Below are 23,269 nucleotides of genomic sequence, written 5' to 3' on the forward strand. Positions count from 1 at the left end.
AAAGGTCCGGGCAAGGAAAACTTTTAATGATTCTAAAATTACCATTTACGGCAAATTTATAGTACATTTCTAGGACGTTTCTGACTTATCTCAGGTAAAAATCTTCTAGCTCATAAAATAGCTTCAAAATCCATCAGAAATGGCAATTTCAGGACCATCAAAAGTTTTCCTTGCCCGGACCTTTCCTCATTGCAAACATGAGGCGGAAATGATTTCTACATATGTTCTTTCAGATGTCCTGAAATGCGCCACAAAGTCTCCTGAAACATGAACTCTTTGCTGTACTGAAATGTAGCCATATTGAGTCATTTCAGGTTCATTTCAGGCTACACAAAATTTATCATTTTCCTGCACCGCAAATGGCTACGAAAGTGGTAGCAAATCTATCATTTTGGGACACCAGAAAGCCCCGGTTAAGTCTTCGAAAATGAAACAGTTTTGATGGCTTGACCAGGACATTTCAGGTGATCTGAAACCAGCTCATGCCCGTAGTGTTATCTGAATTCTCCCTTTCTGAAATTATGCATACAGGCTGCCCAATGGTAGGCGAAGGTGCAATCATGACTTGTCGCTTTGTAGTAGCCGGTTGTGGTTAAGGTTAGTGCCACAAAGTCGTAGCCATACACGATACCTCGTTCTCACGCTACTTCTCCCTTGCCAACCCCGCTGCACGATCACCATGGACCTTGCATTATGCTTCCGAGTCGCATCAATGACGCGGCTCAGCCCAGGCTAGCTGCTGTCTGTGCTGCATAATACCGTATACGGTCCGCTTCGTGTTCCACGCATGCCCACTGTCTCTATGGCTACTCGACAACCTACGCCTACCCGACGCGAGCAACGACGCACCGATAACTCGGAGGTTCTGGCTGCCTCATGTAGTGGAAGTCTTGGTGCTTACTGTCACGATTGGAGGGGAGCTCAGAGAGAACTCGATTGCATGGGGCAAAACAGTGCGTGCTGATCTCCGGAGCTCGCGACGATACCCCGATCCCCCCCTTCTATTGCACCTGCAGATCCAACTCGTCGAACTGACCTTACTATGAACCTCGTAGGAAGATCTGTAGCGAATTTAACTATCTCATGACGTCATCTCTTCCGGACCGTTCCCTTTCGTCCTGCTGACATCGTGAAGGAAGAGGCGGCAGCACTCTCGTTATTCTGATGGCGCCTACAAAACTCGCTGGTATTTCCGCCTACCCACGACTGTGCATTTCTTGCTGCCCTCGTGACTGTCCTCGTCTGAGGACTCCGCCCTGCATATCGTCACCCTGTCTTACAGCTGACCTTGCTTCCTTGATGGGGTTTAGATCGCAGGAGACCATGTATGGCGAAAGCTATTGCTCGAGTGACTGACATCAATCATCGTGCCGAGGAGTTACGAGCCAAGACAGGAAGCTCATCGACGGAGATAATTGTCCCATTCACCTGCAAAACGTTCACCACCCTGCCAGACCCTACCAGACCCTCGTAGCGTGCGTTTACTACTTACTAAGGCATGCGCCTTTCTAAACGGCAGTCAATCCTGCGCCCTCCCCAAGCGTACATATGACCATTACCGTCGTACCGTAGGCCCGCTTTCTGTCCCGCCCGCCGTCTCGTGGACGCCGACATGGCTATTTAGCTAAATTTAAGCTCGATGCTTTTCGAATACCTGAATTCGACCCCCTCAACGATGCCCCGATTTTCGTACAAGGGCATTCTGGTCGTCTTTGCTGCGGCGTCTCGGGCTGCACTCGCGGCCTTCCCCGACTGTGTAAATGGACCGCTGAAGGACAACCTCGTTTGTAACCCTTCTGCGGATCCCACATCCCGTGCGAATGCTCTTGTCGATGCGTTGACGCTCGAGGAGCTTGTCAACAACACGGTCAACGCTTCACCAGGCGTGCCTCGGCTAGGGCTACCGCCGTACAATTGGTGGAGCGAAGCATTGGTACATCTGCATTCCCTTCATCTTATTCTATCTCTGATATATGCGCTATCAGCACGGCGTCGCGCTGAGTCCTGGTACCAATTTTTCAGTACCTGGTTCACCATTCAGCTCCGCGACTTCGTTCCCGCAGCCCATTATTCTTGGTGCCACCTTCGATGACGACCTCGTAACTAGTATTGCGACTGTCATCAGTACGGAGGCCCGCGCTTTTAACAACGCAGGACGCGCAGGCCTCGACTTCTTCACGCCTAATATCAACCCATTTAAAGACCCCCGCTGGGGTCGCGGCCAGGAGACGCCCGGCGAAGATCCGTTCCATATCGCGCAGTACGTCTATCAGCTTGTGACTGGTCTCCAAGGTGGACTATCCCCGGATCCGTACTACAAAGTCATCGCGGACTGCAAGCACTTCGCTGGCTACGACCTCGAGAACTGGGAGGGCAACAGTCGAATGGCCTTCAACGCTATCATCTCGACGCAGGACCTTGCCGAGTACTACACACCATCCTTCCAGAGCTGCGTCCGCGATGCGCATGTCGGAAGCGTTATGTGTTCATATAACGCCGTCAACGGTATTCCGTCATGCGCGAACTCGTACCTCCTCCAGGACATCATCCGCGGTCACTTTGGTTTAGGCGATGGCTGGATCACCTCTGATTGCGATGCGGTCGCCAACATATTCAGTCCGCACCAATACACGACAACGCTAGTAAACGCCTCGGCGGTAGCGCTTAAAGCAGGCACAGACGTCGACTGTGGCACGACATACTCGCAAACACTCGTCGATGCCGTTGATCAGAACCTTGTCACCGAAGACGACATCAAGAACTCCATGATTCGATTGTATAGGTCGCTGGTCAGGTAGGCTCCTCGACATATGCTGTATGTATCGTGTTTATTAATGTCACCAGGCTAGGATACTTCGATTCACCGGCGGAACAGCCGTTCCGTCAGCTTGGCTGGTCGGACGTCAACACTCCCTCCTCTCAAGCCCTTGCGCTGACTGCGGCAGAAGAAGGTGTAACCCTTCTGAAGAACGATGGTACTCTCCCTTTGTCCAGCGCCATTAAACGCATCGCGCTCGTCGGCCCTTGGGCGAATGCGACAACTCAAATGCAGGGGAACTACCAAGGTATTGCGCCATTCCTCGTCAGCCCGCTCCAGGCGCTTCAAGATGCCGGCTTCCAAGTTACCTTCGCCAACGGGACGGCTATCAACAGCACCGACGACAGCGGGTTTGCCGCAGCTGTCTCCGCTGTGCAGGTGGCCGACGCTGTAATATATGCCGGCGGTATCGATGAGACCATCGAGTCTGAGGGTAACGACCGTGAGATCATCACCTGGCCCGGGAACCAGCTCGATCTCGTCTCGCAGCTTGCAGCGGTCGGGAAGCCATTCGTTGTGCTGCAGATGGGTGGAGGCCAGGTGGACTCGTCGTCGTTGAAGTCGAACAAGGCGGTGAGCTGGCTGTGCCCAATATCTATTTGCGAAGTTTCTCACGAGATGACCAGGTGAACGCTCTCATATGGGGTGGATATCCAGGCCAGAGCGGAGGCGCTGCCATCGTCAATATCCTCACGGGCAAGATCGCCCCAGCTGGACGTCTGCCAATTACCCAATACCCGGCCGACTATGTCAACGAGATTCCGATGACCGACATGGCTCTCCGTCCGAATGGCACGTCGCCAGGGCGCACTTATAAGTGGTTCACCGGCACGCCCATCTTCGGATTCGGTTTCGGGCTCCACTATACTACATTCTCTCTCGACTGGGCGCCTACTCCGCCGTCGAGCTTCGCCATCAGTACCCTCGTCTCAGAGGCCAATACGGCCGGCGTCTCCTTCACTAATCTCGCCCCGCTCTTCACCTTCCGCGTCAACGTCAAGAACACAGGCAAAGTCGGATCAGATTACGTCGCGCTGTTATTCTCGAACACGACCGCGGGCCCGCAGCCTGCACCCTTGAAGCAGCTTGTATCGTACACGCGCGTCAAGGGTATCGCTCCCGGCCAGACAGAGACGGCAGAGCTGAAGGTTACGCTTGGCTCGATCGCGCGAATTGACGAGAACGGGGACAGCGCACTCTACCCGGGGAGGTACAACATTTGGGTGGATACTACAGGAGACATCGTGCATTCCTTCGAGCTCACGGGCGAGCGAGCGCAGATCACGACTTGGCCTCAGCCAAGCTGAGCGTAGTATCTCTGTATTTTACACGTACTTTTGTTCGCTAACACGAGGACGTCCGTTCATGTATCTCCATTGCCGAAGCGAGCATAGCTCTGCTCAAATGAAGTTGGTGCTGTTCTGTATCTACTAGTGTGTACCTAAGCAGGGCCGTGCGTCCGTCGGACTCCAAGGGTGTCTCGTCTCGCTGATCAACGTGATAAGCAGTTGAACGACAATAAACACCCGTAAGCTCTCCATAAGATTTAAGTTGAAAGCTAAGTAAATAGTCGATTGGGCAATGATAAGACTTCTCGCTTACCGCCGTTAACCTTGAGTAAGTAAGGTCTATAAATTGGGCGCTACATCTCGAGAAGCAGAATTTTGGAATAAGTCAGTCTTGTTCTCAACCCTCTGCCATGACTGTCCTCACTCACCCGTCCATTCGAGGTACGTCATCCTAAACAAGAAAATGTCAACTTGATCTCAGTTTTCGTTCTTAGACGGCTGGTTCCGTGAAATCTCGTCGCAATGGCCAGGTCAGGCCATGACCCTCAAGGTCCGCAAGATCCTTCACGTCGAAAAGTCCCTCTACCAGGACGTCCTCGTCTTCGAATCTGAAACATACGGCAATGTTCTCGTCCTCGATGGTGTCATCCAGTGCACCGAGCGAGACGAGTTCTCCTACCAGGAGATGATCGCCCATCTCCCACTCGCTAGTCACCCGAACCCCGAGAAGGTCCTGGTCATCGGTGGAGGCGACGGAGGCGTGGTTCGTGAGGTCTTGAAGCATGCGAGCGTAAAGAATGTAGTGTTATGCGACATCGACGAGGCTGTCGTACGTGTTTCTCGTCAGTTCCTTCCCCACATGTCTGCACTTCTGGACGATGCACGGGTTACGATCCACATTGGCGATGGGTTCAAATTCCTTGCGGACAACACGTCCACGTACGACGTCATCATCACGGACTCGTCGGATCCTGTTGGACCTGCGGAGTCGCTGTTCCAGAAGCCGTACTTCGAGCTGTTGCACGGCGCGCTTGCTCCTGGTGGTCATATCGCGACCCAAGCAGAATGTCTCTGGATTCACCTGGATCTCATCAAGGAGCTGGTTGCCACTGTTGGCAAGATTTTCCCTGTCGCCGAATACGCCTATACGACGATCCCCACCTACCCGTCTGGTCAAATTGGCTTCCTCATTTGCTCCAAGGAGAGCGGCCGCAGTATGCGTGAACCTCTTCGCCAGGTTTCTCCGACTCGTTACTACAATGATAAAGTCCATCGCGCTGCCTTTGTCCTGCCTGAGTTCAGTCGCGCGTTCCTTGAGGAGGACAAGGATGTACGCCCTATCTACGGCTCCGCTGTGAGCTCGAGCAAGCCCACGAAAAAGGTCCTTCTTCTCGGTAGCGGCTTCGTTGCCAAGCCCGCAGCTGAATATATCGTTCGCGATTCCTCTAATCACCTGACAGTTGGTACGTACTGTGCTATTTGATCAGCACTCTGCTATAGCTCATTGATGCTTTATAGCTTGCCGCACACTCAAGACGGCTCGAGAGTTTGTCGCTGACCTCCGCAATGCGTCAGCAATATCGCTCGATGTCGCTGATACCGCTGCGCTCGAAAAGACTGTCGCTGAGCACGACCTTGTTATCTCGCTCATCCCTTACACCCATCATGCCGACGTCATCAAGGCCGCCATTAAAGGCAAGACACACGTTGTGACCACCAGTTATGTCAGTCCTGCTATGCGCGAGCTTGACGCTAGTGCTAAGGAGGCCGGCATTGTCATAATGAACGAGATTGGTCTCGATCCCGGTATTGACCACCTCTATGCCGTTAAGACCATTGATGAAGTTCACGCCAAGGGTGGCAAGGTAAGTCCCGCGTCAATCGATTTGGTTATCTTATCTAAGGAGTGTTCCAGATCAAGGAGTTCTTGTCATATTGTGGTGGTCTCCCGGCGCCCGAATGCTCGGGCAATCCACTAGGCTACAAGTTTTCCTGGTCGTCACGCGGCGTCTTGCTTGCGCTGCTCAACAGTGCATCGTTCCTTCACAGCGGTCAGCAGCAAGACATCGATGGCAAAGAGCTCATGAAGTACGCCAAGCCCTACTATATCTCCCCTGCCTTCGCTTTTGTCGCGTATCCGAACCGCAACTCTGTCCCTTTCCGCGAGTTCTACCGTATCCCCGAGGCCGAAACGGTCATACGTGGCACGCTTCGTTACCAAGGCTTCCCCGAGTTCATCAAGGCGCTCGTTCAGCTTGGCTGGTTGGATGCTACTCCCAAGGAATGGCTTAACGAGAGTTTGAGCTGGGCAGAAGTTACTCAAAGGACCATTGGCGCTGCCGATGCTCAGGAGAGGTACGGTATCGGACTCGCGTTATTTTCATTCGCGTCGACTCACGCTTTTCCTCATCGTTAGCACGCTCGTTTCGCGCATCAAAGAGAAGTGCGTCTTTCCTGAAGAGTCCGAGGCGACACGTATCATCTCCGGTCTGCGCTGGATCGGCATGTTCTCGTCTGAAAAGGTTAAGCCACGCCAAGGCAACTTGCTTGATACGCTCTGTGCGCGCCTCGAGGCGCTGATGCAGTACGAGCGCGGCGAGCGCGACCTCGTCATGCTCCAGCACAAGTTCATTGTCGAGTGGGCGGACGGTAAGGTCGACACTTTGACCTCTACGCTTGAGGCGTACGGTGTCCCCGACGGCTACTCCGCGATGGCGCTCACCGTTGGCCTCCCATGCGGTATTGCAACTCAACTCGTCCTCGACGGGGTCATCAGCACCCCAGGTGTTCTCGCGCCGTACACGAAGGAGATCTGTGACCCCATCCGCGAGATCCTTGAGAAAGAAGGTGTTGGCCTGGTCGAAAAGGTGCTGTAAGCATGGGTTTAAAAAGAGGCTGTGGGCCTCAAGATACACTAGAACAACTACAACTGTACTCTCAGTGATTGCACGTCGAACCAAAATGTAGGAGAAGTGTATAGTACTCTGTACAAACTTATCATCTGATGGACCCTCGCGAAGATTCCGTACCCGCTCATGATAAGTATTGGTTTCGGGGAGATAACAACGCCTCGCGGCCCATGAAATCGCGACGCTAAGGATGGCGGCGCAGTCGCGCTGAATGCAGATGTGCGGGTGAGGTTTTCACTCTACTTGGCCGCACTAACATCGTAACGATACACTAATGACCTATTCTTCATAAAATTCAGCCAAGATCTGACTAGCATTATAATGATCGAGCTCCGAGCATAGCACCATCTTCTGCGTTGACTCTTCCCAAATTTGAGCTTGCTGCCCTATACATTTGCCTCTAGTTATGCTGTTACTTTCCGCCATGCAGAAGTCTTCGCCTCACTGTGGCCCGTCGCCAAGCTCATTCTGGCAGATCCCAAACTCTGCGCCCATTTGTCCGTCCTCCCACTCATACGGTTGGTTGTTCCAACCATACGCGAGAATCCCGTTGTCGAGCGCGCCTGACCCGTCCGTAAAGCCGGCGCACGCCGAGACCGCCTGCGCGGTGTTGACCATATACCCGCCTGCGTTCGCCGCAAAGTAGCTCGTGCCGTCCGACGTACTGCCGAATGCATCGTACGGGCCCTCGTTGTCACTGTTCCAGTAATAGTCCGCAACGAAGCCGCCGTCGTTGTCCTCGTCGTTCTGCCGCTTGTCAAGTGCACCGCTGGCCGTGGTCTCATTCCAGAAGGGCACGGTGCTGTGGAGACGGTAGGTCAGTAATTGCTAACGGAGAAGAATGAGGCTACTACGTACGTCGCACGGAGCTGGTGCACACCGTCACCATTGTTCAGGTAGTGTACCGTGTGATTCACGCCCTGATGGTGGACGTGGCCAACATAGTGCCACTGACCCGCTGCGAGCTCGGTCGTGAGCCTCTGACGGAGGGTCTTGCCCGGAGCGGGGCCGACGATGAAGTACGGATTCTCCCCTTCGGCGCTGTCGTCGCGGTCCTGCCACTTCCACGCAGCAAAAAAGAATGTAAGGACCGAGTATGTCGCCCCGATGGCGCAGGTAACAATGTTCCCACTCCCGCAAGTGGCATTGATGATGACTAGGCGTGAGCAATCAGCGAGTCCGTCCCACACGACGTGACGCGGCGTACTCACATGCGTTCTTCGCAATGACAGCGAGCAGCAGCGTCTGGTCTGCGCGGGAGTCAGCGGTTTGACGAGACACAGAGAGGAGGACGCTGACTGTTTCTGTAAGTCCAGCCGACACGCCTGACGAGCTCGACATCGTGCGGGGCCATGACCTCGCTACCAACGTGGCTGAACGACACCACTTCTTTCTTGACAGAGCTCGCAGTGAGTTCGCGGGCTGCGACGTCGACGGCATCCACACGGATGGAGAGTGCGAGGACTTGAGTCGCAAATGCGATCATGGAGGCGAGGAGGAGGAACCCGGTGGGGAAGCGCATCGTGATGGAAGGCAAGGGTGTGCGAGGTCTAGTAAGTCGCAGGCACTGCTTGTTTTGAACTACGTTAAATGACTGCTCTCTTTATACTGTGCCGTTTGCGCTCACAGTTCAGTATCCGTGTTTTTCATCGCGCGGTGGGTGCAGCGTCTCTTTGTTCGTGCGGAGCGTCCGGCGCACTGCAGGCCCTTCGGTGGTGTGATGGGGTGCCTGTGGCGGGGGTCATCTGGAGCAATTGGGACGGCGAGCACGACATTGTTGCATGACTGTCTGCCTGTGTCGTTAACTGACATAGCAGGACTTGCACTCACATTGAGTGCAATTACAGCGCGGTAATTCCAGGCAGAGTGGTAGCTTGAGTCAGGCTCAGGCTCAGGGCGTCGCGGTTCTCGTAAGGGTGGCTCGGCATGTCATTTTTCATGGCGCTACTTACCTAAAGCCCCGAAGAGAGCCGGTCGAGACATTGACCCCGGGAGTCAACAGTTGACGCGTACAGAACGAGACAATTATCGCTGCCAAGCAAATACGGGCGGGGCCGGGGAGAACATCATCCGCGCCAAGATCTTGGTGGCACCAGCCCTGGCCTACTACTTATTCGCTCTTGGTTTAGCGGCTTGCTCCGGACGCCCGCTGCTACTTTGACAGACCTAGACGGGCAACATTTGAAGGCATTCGCATCTGAGCGACCAGTGCGCTCATGTGCGGTACGAGTGAGTTTCCGGATTTACAAAATATAATCGTCTACGGGTAATGGCAGCCTAGCGTACACCGGCGTGCAGGGTACGAACGCCGCGTGACGATCGGGGGCGTCGTGACTCCCGAGGGTGGCACATGAAGTTCCTGAAAAGCCCGCCACCACTCCCGCATTCAATGGCGTACAGGCCGCTCATATCCGTGAATCATCAAGTTCAGCATGCTCACTGTGTCGTTCCTCGTACCGGAGTTGTCTGCTTCCGTACACGCGCGTATCAGCCATACACATGCTGCTTTATGATTCGGATAGATCGGGGGAGCCATTGAGTGTCGCCGACGTTCGACGTCCGGATTCGACCTTGTTCCCGGAGACCGAGCTTAGTCACAGATTGGTCACGTATGCTTTTCTTGACAAAACAATGGCTTCGTTGGAACGCCTGCTTGTTATGCTATGTCGTAGTTCGTGGTACTAGACTACTTCAGACGGTGCGCCTCCTTACTTGGGACAGCATTCGGCCGAAATGCGGTTTCGCTTGCAAAGCATCGCAGTGTGAACTTGGCGACAGCACATCGGCGCGCGGAGTGTTAGCAGCGTGTGCCAAATGAGAGCATGACGATCCCGAGTGCGGCCAATCATCATGATCACATCCAGAAGATTTCGAACAAGATATCAATTCAGCGGCGTCCAGCTGTTGCGGGCCGAGCTGACAGCTCTAACTCCCGAGAGTACCGACGCTGGCACCTGATGTTTCCCTGCTGTATTCAACGAAATACAGATTGACCATCGATTACATGCGGCATGTCCACTGTGACGTGCTCGTTCTGTATTTGACTGTACTATAGACGCACGATATTTGATGTGCAGCCCAAGCTTGAGTTCACTTTAGAGAACGACCCCAGTGGCACCAGATTGCTCTAGAGTACGTACGTTTTAGCCATCCTTGAATGTTGCGCACGCGGAGATACCCACCATGCTGAGAATGCAGCTATGAGCAGCGAATGCCGGCAAGTATACTGTGGAGAGTCGCACAGGCTTCCTTCGCCGCCCGGTGGTTGTAGACGAACCTGACATCGCATTCAAGCTTCCCGTGTTGCTGTATCCCGCACCTGTGTTTTGCCCAAAATAAGACGTCACGCTTCACACGGCCCCGGACCGCCGCTTTTGGGAGCGGCGGCGATCACATCGTCACAATGAGTACCACTGCCTTCTGCTAAAATCTCTGAGTACTTTGGGCTTGCAGCGCAAGATGTACGAGAAGAAACCTACTTACGCCTCCTGTGGGGCTATTCTTATTTGTGTTGCCGCTCTGTGGGGTCGCGCCTGGCCCACCGCCGCCGTTTGACCGCCGTATTCTTGATCGATGGTCACCGTCAAACTCGCCCCCCCCCCCCGGACTGTGCCAATTGCCACATGTCACACCCGTCGCCCGTAAGGGCACAGTATGATCTGCGCAGCATGCCGCAGGTGCGAGGTTGGTATGGACGACACTATCTGGAAGTGTAGAAAGTGACTTGCCACTAACTCTACAACAGCGGAGGCATAAAATTGATATAGCACGCGGATTAAACAAAGGTGTAAGATGTGGCTGACGCAATACCGGACTTACAGTGACTAGCACCTTGAAGACACCGTGGCAAATATGTTGTTCAGAGAACGAAAATCCTTGAGCGGGGGGGGAGACAAAGAATCAGGGTAATGGGGATAGGGCTGAAGTCAACGCCACAAAGGTCTAATTCTCCGCGGCGGGGAACCCGTTCCCACGACACTCTTCTCGCTCTCAGAACTGCCAGCCATCTCCTCGAACTTTCTGGTATTGCACTCGCGCCAGAGAGCTGGTGACAGTCCCATAGTCTCGTTGCATGCTACAGGTGATACTAGTATTCGTTCTAGGACGCGGAGGGGAGCGGTTTACTTTACATATAATTCCGGACATATATCGTCGTGAATTTAATCTGCGAGCTATATCACCATCGAACATATCCATATCATCGACACTATGAGCAGGAAGGATGTCAATAACAGGTGTTCTTAAAATCGAGTTTCTACCACCAACCGGCTCTCAAAGACCGAGCTGGGAGGTGCAGTCGTTGTACGCAGCCTCCTCCTCTCCGGGCTCGGTCCACTGGTACTCCTGGCCGTTCCAGCCGTAAGTGAGGAGCCCGTTGTCGAGCGTGCCGTCCGCGTCCTGGAAGGCAGCACAGGATGCAATGCCCGTCTCGCTGATCGCGTACCCGCCGGCATTTGACGCAAAGAAGCTCGTGCCGTCCGACGTGCTGCCGAACGCATCGTATGGACCCTCGTTGTCGGAGATCCAGCTGTAGTCGCCGATGACTTCACCGCTGCAGAATTCGCCGGCTCACTAAGCCGGATGGCTTTTCTTCAACCGATGCCGCGCCTCCACGGCCGGGATAACGTATTGTGGCACTGTAGACAGTCAGGGGCACTGTATGCGAGGACTCTACGGGTTTGTATATGTCATCTAGGAACTCCCGACCGAAGGCCGGCGAGGTCAGAGTCGGTACAGAGCGAAGTACTGGCGCTCTGGGATGCGTCTACAGAAGCTCCCGATATCGAGGCCGAGTATATAAAGTGAATGGGGAGGCAGAGACGAGTAGCAGGGTTCCAACGCATTCCTCCAACAGTCAGCATTATGCACTTCCCCACTCGCTTCCTTATCCTCGGTGCCCTCCTTGCCTTCACGAGCACGGCGGCCGCGCTTTCCATCGATGTCGCCCGCCGCGAGGTCAATGTCGTTGCGCGCGAAGCGAAGGTCTTCGAGTATAACAGAGGCACGGACGTAATGGCTCCGCATGACGCAGAGCTCGTTCGCCGTGCTGGCTGGACGTATAGGAACAGTGGGTACACCCTCCGTCCCGCCCTCCACTGTCTAACCGTGATTTGCTACAGATCAGTCTCTTCTCATGGCCGTCATCGTCAAGAATGCTTGTAAGTACAATCCCCGCCCTTACTCGCGGAATTTAATCAAAGATACCCTCGTAGTTGTCATCAACGCAACTTGCGGTACCGGCAACATATACACCTGTGCCATCGGCGCCGCCTACTCCTTGTTCACCTTCTTCTTCGCCGCCTACAAGTTCCAAGATCGCGCTGACACCGTAGACGAGAGCGCCCCGTATCTTGTCTACTCGCCCACTCCCGGCATCCCTCGATTGGTCGATTTCCTGCGCACTACGCTCGAGGCTGGCCAGTGGCACTATGTCGGGCACGTCCCGCACCAGGGCTTGAACCACACTGTGCACTACTACAATGATGGCAACACCCAGAGGCTCCGGTCCCGGTGCGTCCTTCATCTTGCCCTTCAAAACATCTAATGCTGACTTAGTATGCGCCTGCAGCACGGTCCCCTTCTGGAACGAGACCAGCACGCTGGACGCGCGTCAGAGCGATCCGGACAATGACGACGGGTGAGCGTGTGGAAGAGGTACTCCCAGAATGTTGCGGGTCTCAAACATAACCGTCTGGAGAAGATAAAGACTCCATGCGTCTGAATGGCATCGACCATCCACAATCGAAGCTGTGCGTTGAGACGAGACCAAGCTTTGGCACAGCGTACACATGGTCCAGAGATTTACAATCTGGCGAAACCCGTCGGTCCCGCTTTGCGCATCCGCCCAAGCTGATGTGGCGCACATATCTCACTACTTCTGTTAAAGAATAGAGAGGAAATATCAGCATTTGATTGCGCGGAACGAAAACCACATGGATCAACGCACTCGAAGCGCCACAAGGCTAATTAGGGGCGCTTGTGCCTGCAGCGACGGGCGAGCCACCTGCGAGCGGGTGATGAGCTGATGAAAGCCGCCGCCGATCGGAGGAAAGTGCCTCGGAACGCTGGTCTAGGGCAGATGCTCTAATATGATTTTCTTGCCGCATCACGAGCTCATACAGGCATAACAGGCGCGAATCAGCCAGAATGAAGACTGCAGTGCGTGGGACAGTGGCTGCCATTCGCGAGCTCGATACTACCGACATGTTCCTTATGGGTGAGTACACAGGACGTGCGGTCGCTTGTTCCGCTGGCTTACCATCTGATAACAAGCGCATGGATTAGTGAGAACGGTTGCTTAGTATGCGTATCGCCGACCTGATTCCCAGCTACGGAGGGCTTGCTTGTTATGAAGACCGGAGGCCGAAAAGTTACATCCTATAGTACGGAGCGGAACATCGGCTGGTCGTATCTTGCCACACAAGAAGTATTACCAACTGCAGATGTATAAGAGTATTCTGCCTCACAGCTAGCACCACCCACATGACGATACGGAGGGGCTCCAATCAAACTTAGGCCAAGTCCACGTCGGACAAAGTCGGGTTGATGAAATCAGGGTTAGGGGTACATGACGCCACAAAGGTTCGGGCACCTAAAGCGAATACTCCATTCCCACGACCTTACTTTCCTCTTAATATACACCTCGCTGCCTCTTCCCTCGCTCTATGGGCTACTCCACTACCTATGTTAACTTCTGAATCCGGGATATATCACTTTTTCACTCGATTAACAACCTTGCTTTTGAGAAGACTCGCGCATCCAAGCCACTACGATGCTTGGAGATAAGCTCCTGCGATGCAACGAGGGGAGAGCAGCGTTAGCTTGTGCTGGTCTGCATGAAGTGGGCATAAAGTGTTAGGTGAGTATCATGCGCCGTTTCCTCCCTGCGCTTGTTTGTTCTGATGCTTGCGCGGAGCAAGCCCTGTAGTCTTGGGTATTGGTCGCTGCTTCAAACTCCTGGATAAAACCAACCTCAAGGCCCAAGAAATGGTCCCTACAGGCAGGAATCGCGCCCTTAAGCGGCCTCCCTTTCTCTTTTGTCTCATATTTTGCCCGTTTTATGCTTGTTGTATCATCGACATTGCTCTTATGTCAAGTAGTAAGCATAGGCCTCCCATGTTGAATATGGTACGCGCTCATACTCTACATATAAACGCCATTATCATGACAACGACACTCCATAGACTGTCCTTCTAAAGAATTTCAACACAAGCAGCGGCTGAACCCGGATTGTTATGTTGGATCACACGAGCTGTTCGCACCTGGAAAAAGCTCTGAATATGCAAGATAGATTGGCCAAGGTCAGCACTTTCTTTGATCACCGAGCATGATTTGATTGAACTTTATTAACATGTAGGCACCACGGAGAGACGGCGGTCCGCCACGCCGATGACTATGGTTTCTGACTCCAACACGGGCGGCAATTACTACGACTGACTCGACCCATCTCTGCGACTTTACGTCTACCCTCCCCGTCAAAAACTCATGGCACCGCTGAGTCATCCCTCTATACAAGGTTTGTGTGCGTTGTGCATGCGAGAGACAGGATCACTCATCATTTCTTTGCCAGATGGCTGGTTTCGCGAAATCTCGTCGCAATGGCCAGGTCAGGCCATGACCCTCAAGGTCCGCAAGATCCTTCACGTCGAAAAGTCCTTCTACCAGGACGTCCTCGTCTTCGAATCTGAAACATACGGCAATGTTCTCGTCCTCGATGGTGTCATCCAGTGCACCGAGCGAGACGAGTTCTCCTACCAGGAGATGATCGCCCATCTCCCACTCGCCAGTCACTCGAACCCCGAGAAGGTCCTGGTCATCGGCGGAGGCGACGGAGGTGTGGTTCGTGAGGTCTTGAAGCATGCGAGCGTAAGGAATGTGGTGTTATGCGACATCGACGAGGCCGTCGTACGTGTTTCTCGTCAGTTCCTTCCCCACATGTCTGCACTTCTGGACGATGCACGGGTTACGATCCACATTGGCGATGGGTTCAAATTCCTTGCGGACAACACGTCCACGTACGACGTCATCATCACGGACTCGTCGGATCCTGTTGGACCTGCGGAGTCGCTGTTCCAGAAGCCGTACTTCGAGCTGTTGCACGGCGCGCTTGCTCCTGGTGGTCACATTGCGACGCAGGCCGAATGCCAATGGATTCATCTTCCGCTTATCGCGGAGGTTATCCGGACCGCGCGTAGAATTTTCCCCGTCGTAGGGTACGCATACACGACCATCCCGACCTATCCCTGTGGCCAGATTGGCTTCCTAGTATGCTCCAAGGACGAAGGCCGCGATATACGTGAACCCGTGCGTCAGGTCGAGCCGACCCGGTACTACAACACGGGGATCCATCGCGCGGCGTTCACCCTACCCGAGTTCAGCCGTGTCTGCTTGGAGGAGGGCAGCGATTTACTGCCAAACTTTGGCAGAGTTTTGGTGCCGGCCAGTCCGCCGAAGAAGGTACTCCTTCTAGGCAGCGGTCTGGTTGCGAAGCCGGCGGCAGAGTACATCGTGCGCGACCCTCGGAACCACCTCACCGTCGGTAAGCGTCGTTTTCAAATGTTCGGTATCGCAGCTGTTCTGATTTGCGAGTACAGCATGCCGCACCCTTGAAACAGCCCAGGCCCTCTGCGCCGGTCTACCAAATACAACGCCGCTGTCGCTTGACGTCGCGGACATGATTAGCCTCGAAGCGTCCGTTAGCGCCCACGACCTTGTCGTCTCGCTCGTACCATACACGCTCCACGCCGAGGTCATCAAGGCTGCCATCAAGGGCAGGACACACGTCGTCACGACTAGCTATGTCAGCGACGCCATGCGCGCACTCGACGCCGCAGCAAAGGAGGCGGGCATTGTCGTCATGAACGAGATTGGGCTAGACCCGGGCATCGACCACCTGTATGCTATCAAGACGATAGACGAAGTGCACGCGAAAGGAGGGAAGGTAGGCTTCTATTGCTCTTGGTATCATTATCAAGTGTTAAGCGGTCTGGTAGATCAAGCAGTTCATATCCTGCTGCGGTGGACTCCCGGCGCCCGAATGCTCCGACAACCCGCTCGGCCTCAAGTTCTCGTGGTCGCCGCGCGGGGTGCTTATTAACTCGGTGAACCCGTCCGCGTTTCTCGAAGGCGGAGAGATCGTCGATGTCCCGGGGAGCCAGCTTATGGAATACGCTAAGCCGTACTTTATCTCGCCAGCGTACGCGTTCGTCGCGTACCCGAATCGCAATTCGGCGCCCTTCCGCGAGTTTTACCGTATTTCCGAGGCAGAGACCGTGCTGCGCTGCAATCTGCGCTACCAGGGCTTCCCCGAGTTTGTCAAGGCGCTCGTCAAGATTGGCTGGCTCAGTGCGGCTCCAAAGGAGTGGCTGAGCGTTGAGCTGACCTGGGCGGAGGTGACGCAGCGGGTCATTGGTGCAGCTGACGCTGACGAAAGGTCAGTCCGCGCATCTGCATTGTACGACGTCTCGAGCTGACAGGTACTCCGTAGGGCGCTTGTGAGCCGTATCAGAGAGCTCTGCGCGTTCCCGGACGAGATCGAGGCGGCCCGTGTCGTGTCCGGCTTGCGCTGGATCGGCATGTTCTCGACTTCTGAGAAGGTCAAGCCGCGTCAGGGCAATCTGCTCGATACTCTCTGTGCGCGGCTCGAGGGGATGCTCTCTTACGCGCGCGGCGAGCGCGACCTCGTGATGCTCCAACACAAATTTATCGTCGAGTGGGCAGACGGCAAGATCGTGCGTACCCCGTTGTCTGGCTCAGTTGCAAAAGGGACGCTTATGGCTGCTTGCAGGACACACTCACATCGACGCTGGAGGCGTATGGCGAACCTGACGGCCACTCGGCAATGGCGCGTCTGGTGGGCTTACCCTGTGGCATCGCAACGCAGCTCGTTTTGGACGGCATGATCAACACACCGGGCATCCTCGCGCCGTATACGAAGGAGCTCTGCGACCCGATTCGCGAGATTCTGGAGAACGAAGGCGTGGGTCTCGTTGAAAAGGTCCTATGACACTGCAACATCGTGCCGTTGCGAGCACTGGGCGCCTCTATAATAGGAACGCGCATCTTTCCTTCTGAGTAAGCATGTTGCTAGCTTCCTTTGTCTGAATCGTCTGCATGTTGAGATTCACGTGAATACAAAGACAACGGGATACTTGTTCACTACTATACATTGTGCATGCACGAGTCTCAGCTGGAATGATCACTTGACCTCAATGCTGCGGCTGCCGGGGTCCTCAGTACATAAAAGAAGGGCAGTAGTGAAGTCACCAGAGTGCTCATAGTTCCCGACGCGAACGCGAGCACGATGGAGTTTGGCGTCTGATAGCGAGGGGGATTGCGCGGCAGAGGCGCCGGCGCAACAGAGACCGAGATGACGCGTCCACGCTTTGAGCGCGTCGTGCGTCCAACGAAGGCCTCGACTCGTGTGTCTGTATAGCGTCGGTAGCAAGGAATACGAAGAGATGGCAGACGCTCGGCCAGTTGGGAACCCGCGACGCGTCAGTCGCCTAGGCGAGCGCAATGTGCCGTCACGCGTCAAGGCGGGAGGTGTGGCGCGACGCGTATCTGGCAATGCGCGGCATTAAGCCTCCTTAGTATGGCGGCGGGCCCGGATTCGGAGGAGCGACGAGCGACGCGTCGGGTACGTCGGGTGGCCGGCCGACGGGAAAGTTTTGTTACACGCGCGGCACGTGCTGGCTTACCTGAGACATAAATGACGCAAGGGTGATCGCGTCACTGCGCGAATCGATAAGACGATAAATACGGTCCTCCTGTCTCCCACCGCGACCAACACCTCCTCGACCACCACCACCACTGCACATCATGTCTGGCCAACACACACTCCCCGACCTGCCGTACTCGTACGACGCCCTCGAGCCGTTCATCTCCCGCCAGATCATGGAGCTTCACCACAAGAAGCACCACCAGACCTATGTCAACTCCCTCAACGCCGCCGAGCAGGCCTACGCCAAGACTAGTACCCCCAAGGAGCGCATTGCCCTCCAGGCAGCCCTCAAGTTCAACGGTGGTGGCCACATCAACCACTCCCTTTTCTGGAAGAACCTTGCACCCTCGTCCTCGGAGGGCAAGGGCAATGGCGGTGTCCTCCGCGACGGGCCCCTCAAGGACGCTATCGTCCAGTCCTTCGGCAGCTTTGAAAACTTTAAGAAAGAGTTTAACACCACCACCGCTGCCATCCAGGGCTCCGGCTGGGGCTGGGCCGTACGTTCTCCTCATCTCTGCGTTAGGTTGATGCTCATCACGTCTCCAGGGCCTGAACGTCACCACGAAGCGCGTCGAGATCGTGACGACCGCGAACCAGGACCCGCTCCTGTCCCACGTCCCTATTATCGGCGTCGATATCTGGGAGCACGCGTTCTACCTCCAGTACCTCAACGTCAAGGTCGACGTGAGTCTTCCTCCTTCGGTCTCATCTTGCGTGCTTGTTTTACTCTTCCCGTCCACTTCCGGTCTGTGTTTGTGCTTGGCTTCTGCTGGAGTTGTGTCGGCCTGTCTTTTTCTTCTCCTTCGCCTGCGCGTATAAGAAGTGCAAGAAGTGTAAGAGTGGGGGGAGGATAGGTCAAGAGCCGCGCTTCATCACACCTTTTTCGGCGTTCTCCAGTGTGCTCCTCCCCCTTGTCTCCTTAGTTCTGCGCCGTTCCACTCACCCCGTCATTTTTACCGCGCTGCGCGATGGCTGACGCGTGTATCTCCTCCCCCGGCAGTATCTCAACGCGATCTGGAACGTGATCAACTTCGAGGAGGCCGAGAAGCGCTTCCTCGAGGCTGTCAACGGCTCCAAGCTCTGAGCTGCCCGAGCCTGCCGCTTACGCATGGGATGCCGGAGAGAACCCGAAGGGAAAAGGAAAGGAAAGTGAAAAGGAACGACAAGCATGTATTTTTTGTACGAATGATGCTCAAGACGTGATACTCAATGCAAGGGAAGGCTGTTAGGCGCATGTAAAGCTCTAGTGTTCTTCAGTCGGACGGTGCATGGTGGGTCGTTGAGCGTGGGTCCATGAGTCATCGGTACTTCGCCTCCCTGTCGCTCAATATCAGAGGCTAGATGTGGGCTCTCTGCAGTCTCTTTTGGGCTACTCGCGGTCTTTGCTAGCTTTGCCACTCTTCATCAATATATTCTCGCACCTCCAAGCCTGCCTGTGTGTCAACAGCGTCTTCTCATCACCCTTGTAGAGACATACGAAGGGGCCAGGCGGAGTCAAAGACGGCGCACTGCACAGCGCGTACGGAACTACAGCGAGCACACGATCATGCCTTACTAACATTCAGACTGGTATGGACAAATCACAATGACACTGACGGCCGTCAACCAAGTGGGCTGCTTCCTGCTCGCTTGCCTATCTGGAGGTCCGGTTTTCTTCAGGACAGATGCGTGGGCCGAATAACGTTGGAGCGCAAATTAACAATATCCTGGGCGACAGGCACGGCAACAGGTACGCGCATGGTTTCAGTGCGTGATTTGTAGCGTTTACCGCATCTTAGCTTATCGAGTAAGAAAATGTGCTATTCCCACGGTAAGAATCGCCTACAAACCTTCTAAGCGCGTTTGCAATGCTCGACCCCTTTACTACGCTGCTGCACAACGACAAAGATGTCTTGCGACTCCACTCCAATGGTCAAATTTCAATTTCAGCACTAAACGCTTAACGTTGCGATATCTTGATTAACATTTGAAGGCCTTGAATCGTCGTGTTCCGGCTTATGGACCGCGGATCTTGGCCGAGGCCTAGTATCCGAGTCGCTGTCTTCTCGTGTCAAGACCGCTATACATATACCGTCATATCTACCGCTCAGTACACCTTACTGCTGCATCAATCGGACTCCAAGCGACGGAATTTGGCGTCGCGGTGTAACCAAGTGACAGGACCGTTGTTGTTCTCGGCGAGCTATGCGGAGGATTGGCTCGCGGCTTCACCGCCTACAACTTCTCGACGCTCGCAAGCCACTGTAAGTAGGCCCATGATGGTCCTGTACAGCATGTATCGCCTTCTGGCTATCACATCTTGATCTATAATAGATCTTACTGGAATCAATGCGGTCTCCGCAGCTTCCCGAATCTGTGGCGCAGTCAGTACATCAGTACCGGGTATGGTCAATTTCCTACTATGCTGGCGCGATTGTCATATACCTATGCAGAGCAGTGTAATTATAAGGTTTGCACTTACCAGCTGACATTCTGTTGAACCCGCAGTCAGCTTACGTTGTCCAGGAAACAGAGCGCTCTCCGTCAAGCACGGAAAAGGCACAGCTGCGCTGTCGTAAGAGACTGGGAGATGATCAAGAGATGGACGGGGCTGTTCGTTATGCTCAGCCTTTAAGTATCCTGCGGGCGTGTTATCTCCTACTCACTGCATTACTTTTTTTTCACATTTTGCGCTCTGCTTACATATGCCGAACCAGGACACCTCGGTGAGATCTCAGTCGTCAGACAGACATCATCCTCAATATTAACCACTTGAATTACGCAGGACCGCGTGCGGTATGTTGAGGTGTCCCCTCCGACAGGCTGGCAGACGATGACCAGGACTGTGCGCGAAGTCGATGAAGACAAGGTCCGGGGCTGTAAAGAAGACATTGATACCCTTCTAGTATTCGTACGTCCGACCGCCTCTGACTTGTGTCGCTCTCTAACGTATATCTTCCTAACGACAGGCTGGTTATATTCGGCCGTGTTGTCAGCCTTCCTGATTGCGTCGTACACGATCCTTCAGCCCGATACGGACATCCAAATGATCTTTCTACTCGAACGTATCGCTATGCAAACCCAAAGCTATACCATCACGTCCGGCACACTTAACTCCACCGCACAGCCCGCCGCCCCCCTCCCCCAGTTCATGGCGCCCCTATGGGCCATTCGCGTGAACGGTCTCTGGTTTGCGAGCCTCATCATCAGCCTCGCGACCGCGTCATTCGGCATGCTGGTCAAGCAATGGCTGCGGGAATACCTCGCCGTCGAATACACCGCTCCCCAGGAGCGTCTTCGTGCACGACAGTACCGGAAACCGGGACTGGAGAGATGGAAAGTCTTCGAAATTGCGGCAATCCTCCCGATGCTTATCCAACTCTCTCTCGGCTTGTTCTTCATCGGCCTCTGCATCTTTACCGCGAATGTTGATGGACGCATGGGCTTCACCTGCGTACCGCTTGTTTCCGGTTGGGCGTTCTTCTTCCTTGCCACTACACTCGCTCCACTTGTCTCGCCGCGATGCCCGTACAAGATGCCGTTGCTGAGATCTGTGATGAGAGTGGCGAGGACACGGGTCACCATGAAGATGCGTCGCTCGCTCATTTCTCTCGTGTCAGACATGGCGGGTATAGCCGGACACCCGGGGAGGAAGCATGCCGCGAACAATGACGAAGAAGAACAGGTAGTCACCGGTGACCAGGACGACAGAGACATCCTCCTGTCCATGGACGCCATCATAGCGGACGACAATCTGCTTCCGACGATGTGGGACGCGGTCAAGCAGCGTTACGATCCTGCGCAATCGCTTGCTTTCATCACTGAGCTTATCGCAAGCCGTACTGGTTCCGAAGCGCAGCGCTTCCGCCCGATCAGGCCGCGGTGCGTCCCAGACCTCACCTTGCTGCCCCGCCGAGCATGGGTCGCTCTCATGGAGATGCTCGCAGAACTGGCGGGCCGTCGTGCGCATAGGACCCTGCATGTGTCCAGTCCCGACTGGTTGCACAAAGCGACACTACTCCTGCTCTCCCGCTCTCAGTACCCACTCCCCAGCTCCGCATTGACCTGTCTTCACGACCTTCTCATAGAAGCACCTGAAATGCTTACCGGAGCAAAGTCGCTCATTCAATGGTTAGCTCTAGGACCTAACGATCGGGAATCTGTAGTTCGATCGCTATGTCGTCAGCTGCGTCCAGTTTGCGGTAAGGACGATAACGACATTCTTCTGTCCATAGCCACCATCATGATCGACGACAATCTGCTTCCGGCAATAAGGGGAGTGTCCAAGCAGCTCCTGCGTGACCCAGTCCAGTCGCTTGCTTTCATTGTTCGCCTCATTGTCGGCCGTCTCGGGGCTGACATCGACTACATCCTTCCGGTCAGGTTGCGCACCATTCCGGATCTCACGCCGCTGCCCCTTCAGGAATGGAATATCTTCATGGAGATGCTCGCCGAACTGGCAGGCAGTCGCCGCCCAAGTGAGCCCTTGCTGTACTCCAGTCCCGACTGGCTCCACAAGGCAACATTTCTTCTTCTCTCCAGCTCTCCATATCCACTCCCTAGCTCTGCGCAGGCGTGTCTTCGCGGCCTTCTCTCTGATGGGCCGGGGTTCAAAGCTGCGAAGAAATCGATTGCTCAATGGATAGCTCCAGGCCACGACGAGGACGTGTTCAAGTTTCGTCCGCTTTTCCATCGTCTGCGTCCAATATATGATAACTGGGACAGAGGGGCGTCTTTACGCGCTTTATACTTCATGTACGCCGAACTTCTCCGCCCATACTATCCCAATCTCCCGACAGCCGAGGCCCAACCATTGTATACAGTACTGTCCCGTGAACCGCACCTTTTCGAGCACCAGATGACACGAGCTGATTCAGTTCGAACTTCAGCAGCCTAGACACGGGAACTTATTAAGTTACACCGGACTAGCCACTCAGAAGCGCCCATGAGTGGCTAAGACACTGAAAAGCCCAAAAAATGGCGCAGGCAGGAATCGAACCTGCAGCCACTAAGGCATAAGACCTTGCAAACATTGGGTTGGAATTGGGCTATAATACCACTTTTTCACCTTAGTCTTAGCTGCCCAAAGTCATATTAGCTGATTATTAGGTATTAAAGCAACGGAATGTAATTGTACAAAGGTGTATTCTGATGTTATGGCTAAGACACTGGTGTGGCTAAGACACCAGCATGGCTAAGACATTGAGATATTAAATATCTGCTATTGATTCTGCTTATTGTACATATGTATATTCTAATGGCATGGTTAAAGCACCAGTGTGGCTAAGACACCAGTGTGGCTCAGACACCTGAGTAGATGAATTATACTCAAGTGAAATCAATGGCAAATATTCAATGCCTCAATGTCTTAGCTATGCTGGTGTCTTAGCCACACTGGTGTCTTAGCCACATCAGTGTCTTAGCTGCCCAAAGTCCTATATTTTAGCCAATTATTATGTATTAAAGCAATGGAATGTAATTGTACAAAGGCATATTCTGATGTTATGGCTAAGACTTTAAGGTGGAAAAGTGGTATTATAGGCCAATTCCA

At 54.2% G+C, this 23,269-nt stretch overlaps 8 protein-coding genes across 8 annotated transcripts; 6 read left to right on the plus strand and 2 right to left on the minus strand.

Moving 5' to 3' along the window:
* Positions 1-1,116: 1,116 nt before the first annotated feature.
* PHACADRAFT_262713 (glycoside hydrolase family 3 protein) lies at positions 1,117-4,233 on the plus strand. Its single transcript, XM_007399947.1, is given in 5 exon segments — positions 1,117-1,509; positions 1,525-1,933; positions 1,986-2,794; positions 2,845-3,391; positions 3,445-4,233. 4 exon segments carry the CDS (start codon positions 1,676-1,678, stop codon positions 4,123-4,125), a joined length of 2,295 nt encoding a protein of 764 aa, XP_007400009.1. The 5' UTR covers positions 1,117-1,509; positions 1,525-1,675; the 3' UTR covers positions 4,126-4,233.
* A 283-nt stretch (positions 4,234-4,516) lies between these two features.
* Positions 4,517-7,118, plus strand: PHACADRAFT_262714 (uncharacterized protein; the record flags this gene model as incomplete). Its single annotated transcript, XM_007399948.1, has 5 exons — positions 4,517-4,548; positions 4,602-5,570; positions 5,626-5,972; positions 6,023-6,462; positions 6,524-7,118. Coding segments are annotated over 5 exons (2,248 nt in total), but the record flags the coding sequence as incomplete, so codon positions are not given.
* Positions 7,119-7,278: 160 nt separating this feature from the next.
* PHACADRAFT_262717 (uncharacterized protein) lies at positions 7,279-8,952 on the minus strand. The gene is made up of 5 exons (XM_007399949.1): positions 8,644-8,952; positions 8,316-8,583; positions 8,228-8,266; positions 7,875-8,172; positions 7,279-7,818 (listed from the first exon to the last, which is right to left on the minus strand). Exons 2-5 carry the CDS (start codon positions 8,536-8,538, stop codon positions 7,458-7,460), a joined length of 921 nt encoding a protein of 306 aa, XP_007400011.1. The 5' UTR covers positions 8,539-8,583; positions 8,644-8,952; the 3' UTR covers positions 7,279-7,457.
* A 2,298-nt stretch (positions 8,953-11,250) lies between these two features.
* Positions 11,251-11,708, minus strand: PHACADRAFT_212776 (uncharacterized protein; the record flags this gene model as incomplete). Its single annotated transcript, XM_007399950.1, has 2 exons — positions 11,251-11,568; positions 11,692-11,708. The coding sequence occupies 2 exons, from the start codon at positions 11,706-11,708 to the stop codon at positions 11,289-11,291; spliced, it is 297 nt and encodes a 98-aa protein (XP_007400012.1). The 3' UTR covers positions 11,251-11,288.
* A 137-nt stretch (positions 11,709-11,845) lies between these two features.
* PHACADRAFT_212777 (uncharacterized protein) lies at positions 11,846-12,658 on the plus strand (the record flags this gene model as incomplete). Its single annotated transcript, XM_007399951.1, has 4 exons — positions 11,846-12,084; positions 12,137-12,175; positions 12,230-12,527; positions 12,586-12,658. The coding sequence occupies exons 1-4, from the start codon at positions 11,880-11,882 to the stop codon at positions 12,656-12,658; spliced, it is 615 nt and encodes a 204-aa protein (XP_007400013.1). The 5' UTR covers positions 11,846-11,879.
* Positions 12,659-14,345: 1,687 nt separating this feature from the next.
* PHACADRAFT_187523 (uncharacterized protein) lies at positions 14,346-17,230 on the plus strand. The gene is made up of 6 exons (XM_007399952.1): positions 14,346-14,532; positions 14,587-15,555; positions 15,611-15,957; positions 16,010-16,449; positions 16,504-16,747; positions 16,804-17,230. Exons 1-6 carry the CDS (start codon positions 14,502-14,504, stop codon positions 17,020-17,022), a joined length of 2,250 nt encoding a protein of 749 aa, XP_007400014.1. The 5' UTR covers positions 14,346-14,501; the 3' UTR covers positions 17,023-17,230.
* A 576-nt stretch (positions 17,231-17,806) lies between these two features.
* On the plus strand, positions 17,807-19,149 carry PHACADRAFT_262724 (uncharacterized protein). Its single transcript, XM_007399953.1, has 3 exons — positions 17,807-18,236; positions 18,286-18,423; positions 18,740-19,149. The coding sequence occupies exons 1-3, from the start codon at positions 17,838-17,840 to the stop codon at positions 18,821-18,823; spliced, it is 621 nt and encodes a 206-aa protein (XP_007400015.1). The 5' UTR covers positions 17,807-17,837; the 3' UTR covers positions 18,824-19,149.
* A 1,351-nt stretch (positions 19,150-20,500) lies between these two features.
* Positions 20,501-21,689, plus strand: PHACADRAFT_128443 (uncharacterized protein; the record flags this gene model as incomplete). Its single annotated transcript, XM_007399954.1, has 2 exons — positions 20,501-20,633; positions 20,688-21,689. Coding segments are annotated over exons 1-2 (1,083 nt in total), but the record flags the coding sequence as incomplete, so codon positions are not given.
* Positions 21,690-23,269: the final 1,580 nt, after the last annotated feature.

Source organism: Phanerochaete carnosa (assembly GCF_000300595.1).
Source record: "Phanerochaete carnosa HHB-10118-sp unplaced genomic scaffold PHACAscaffold_10, whole genome shotgun sequence".
NCBI lineage: Eukaryota > Fungi > Basidiomycota > Agaricomycetes > Polyporales > Phanerochaetaceae > Phanerochaete > Phanerochaete carnosa.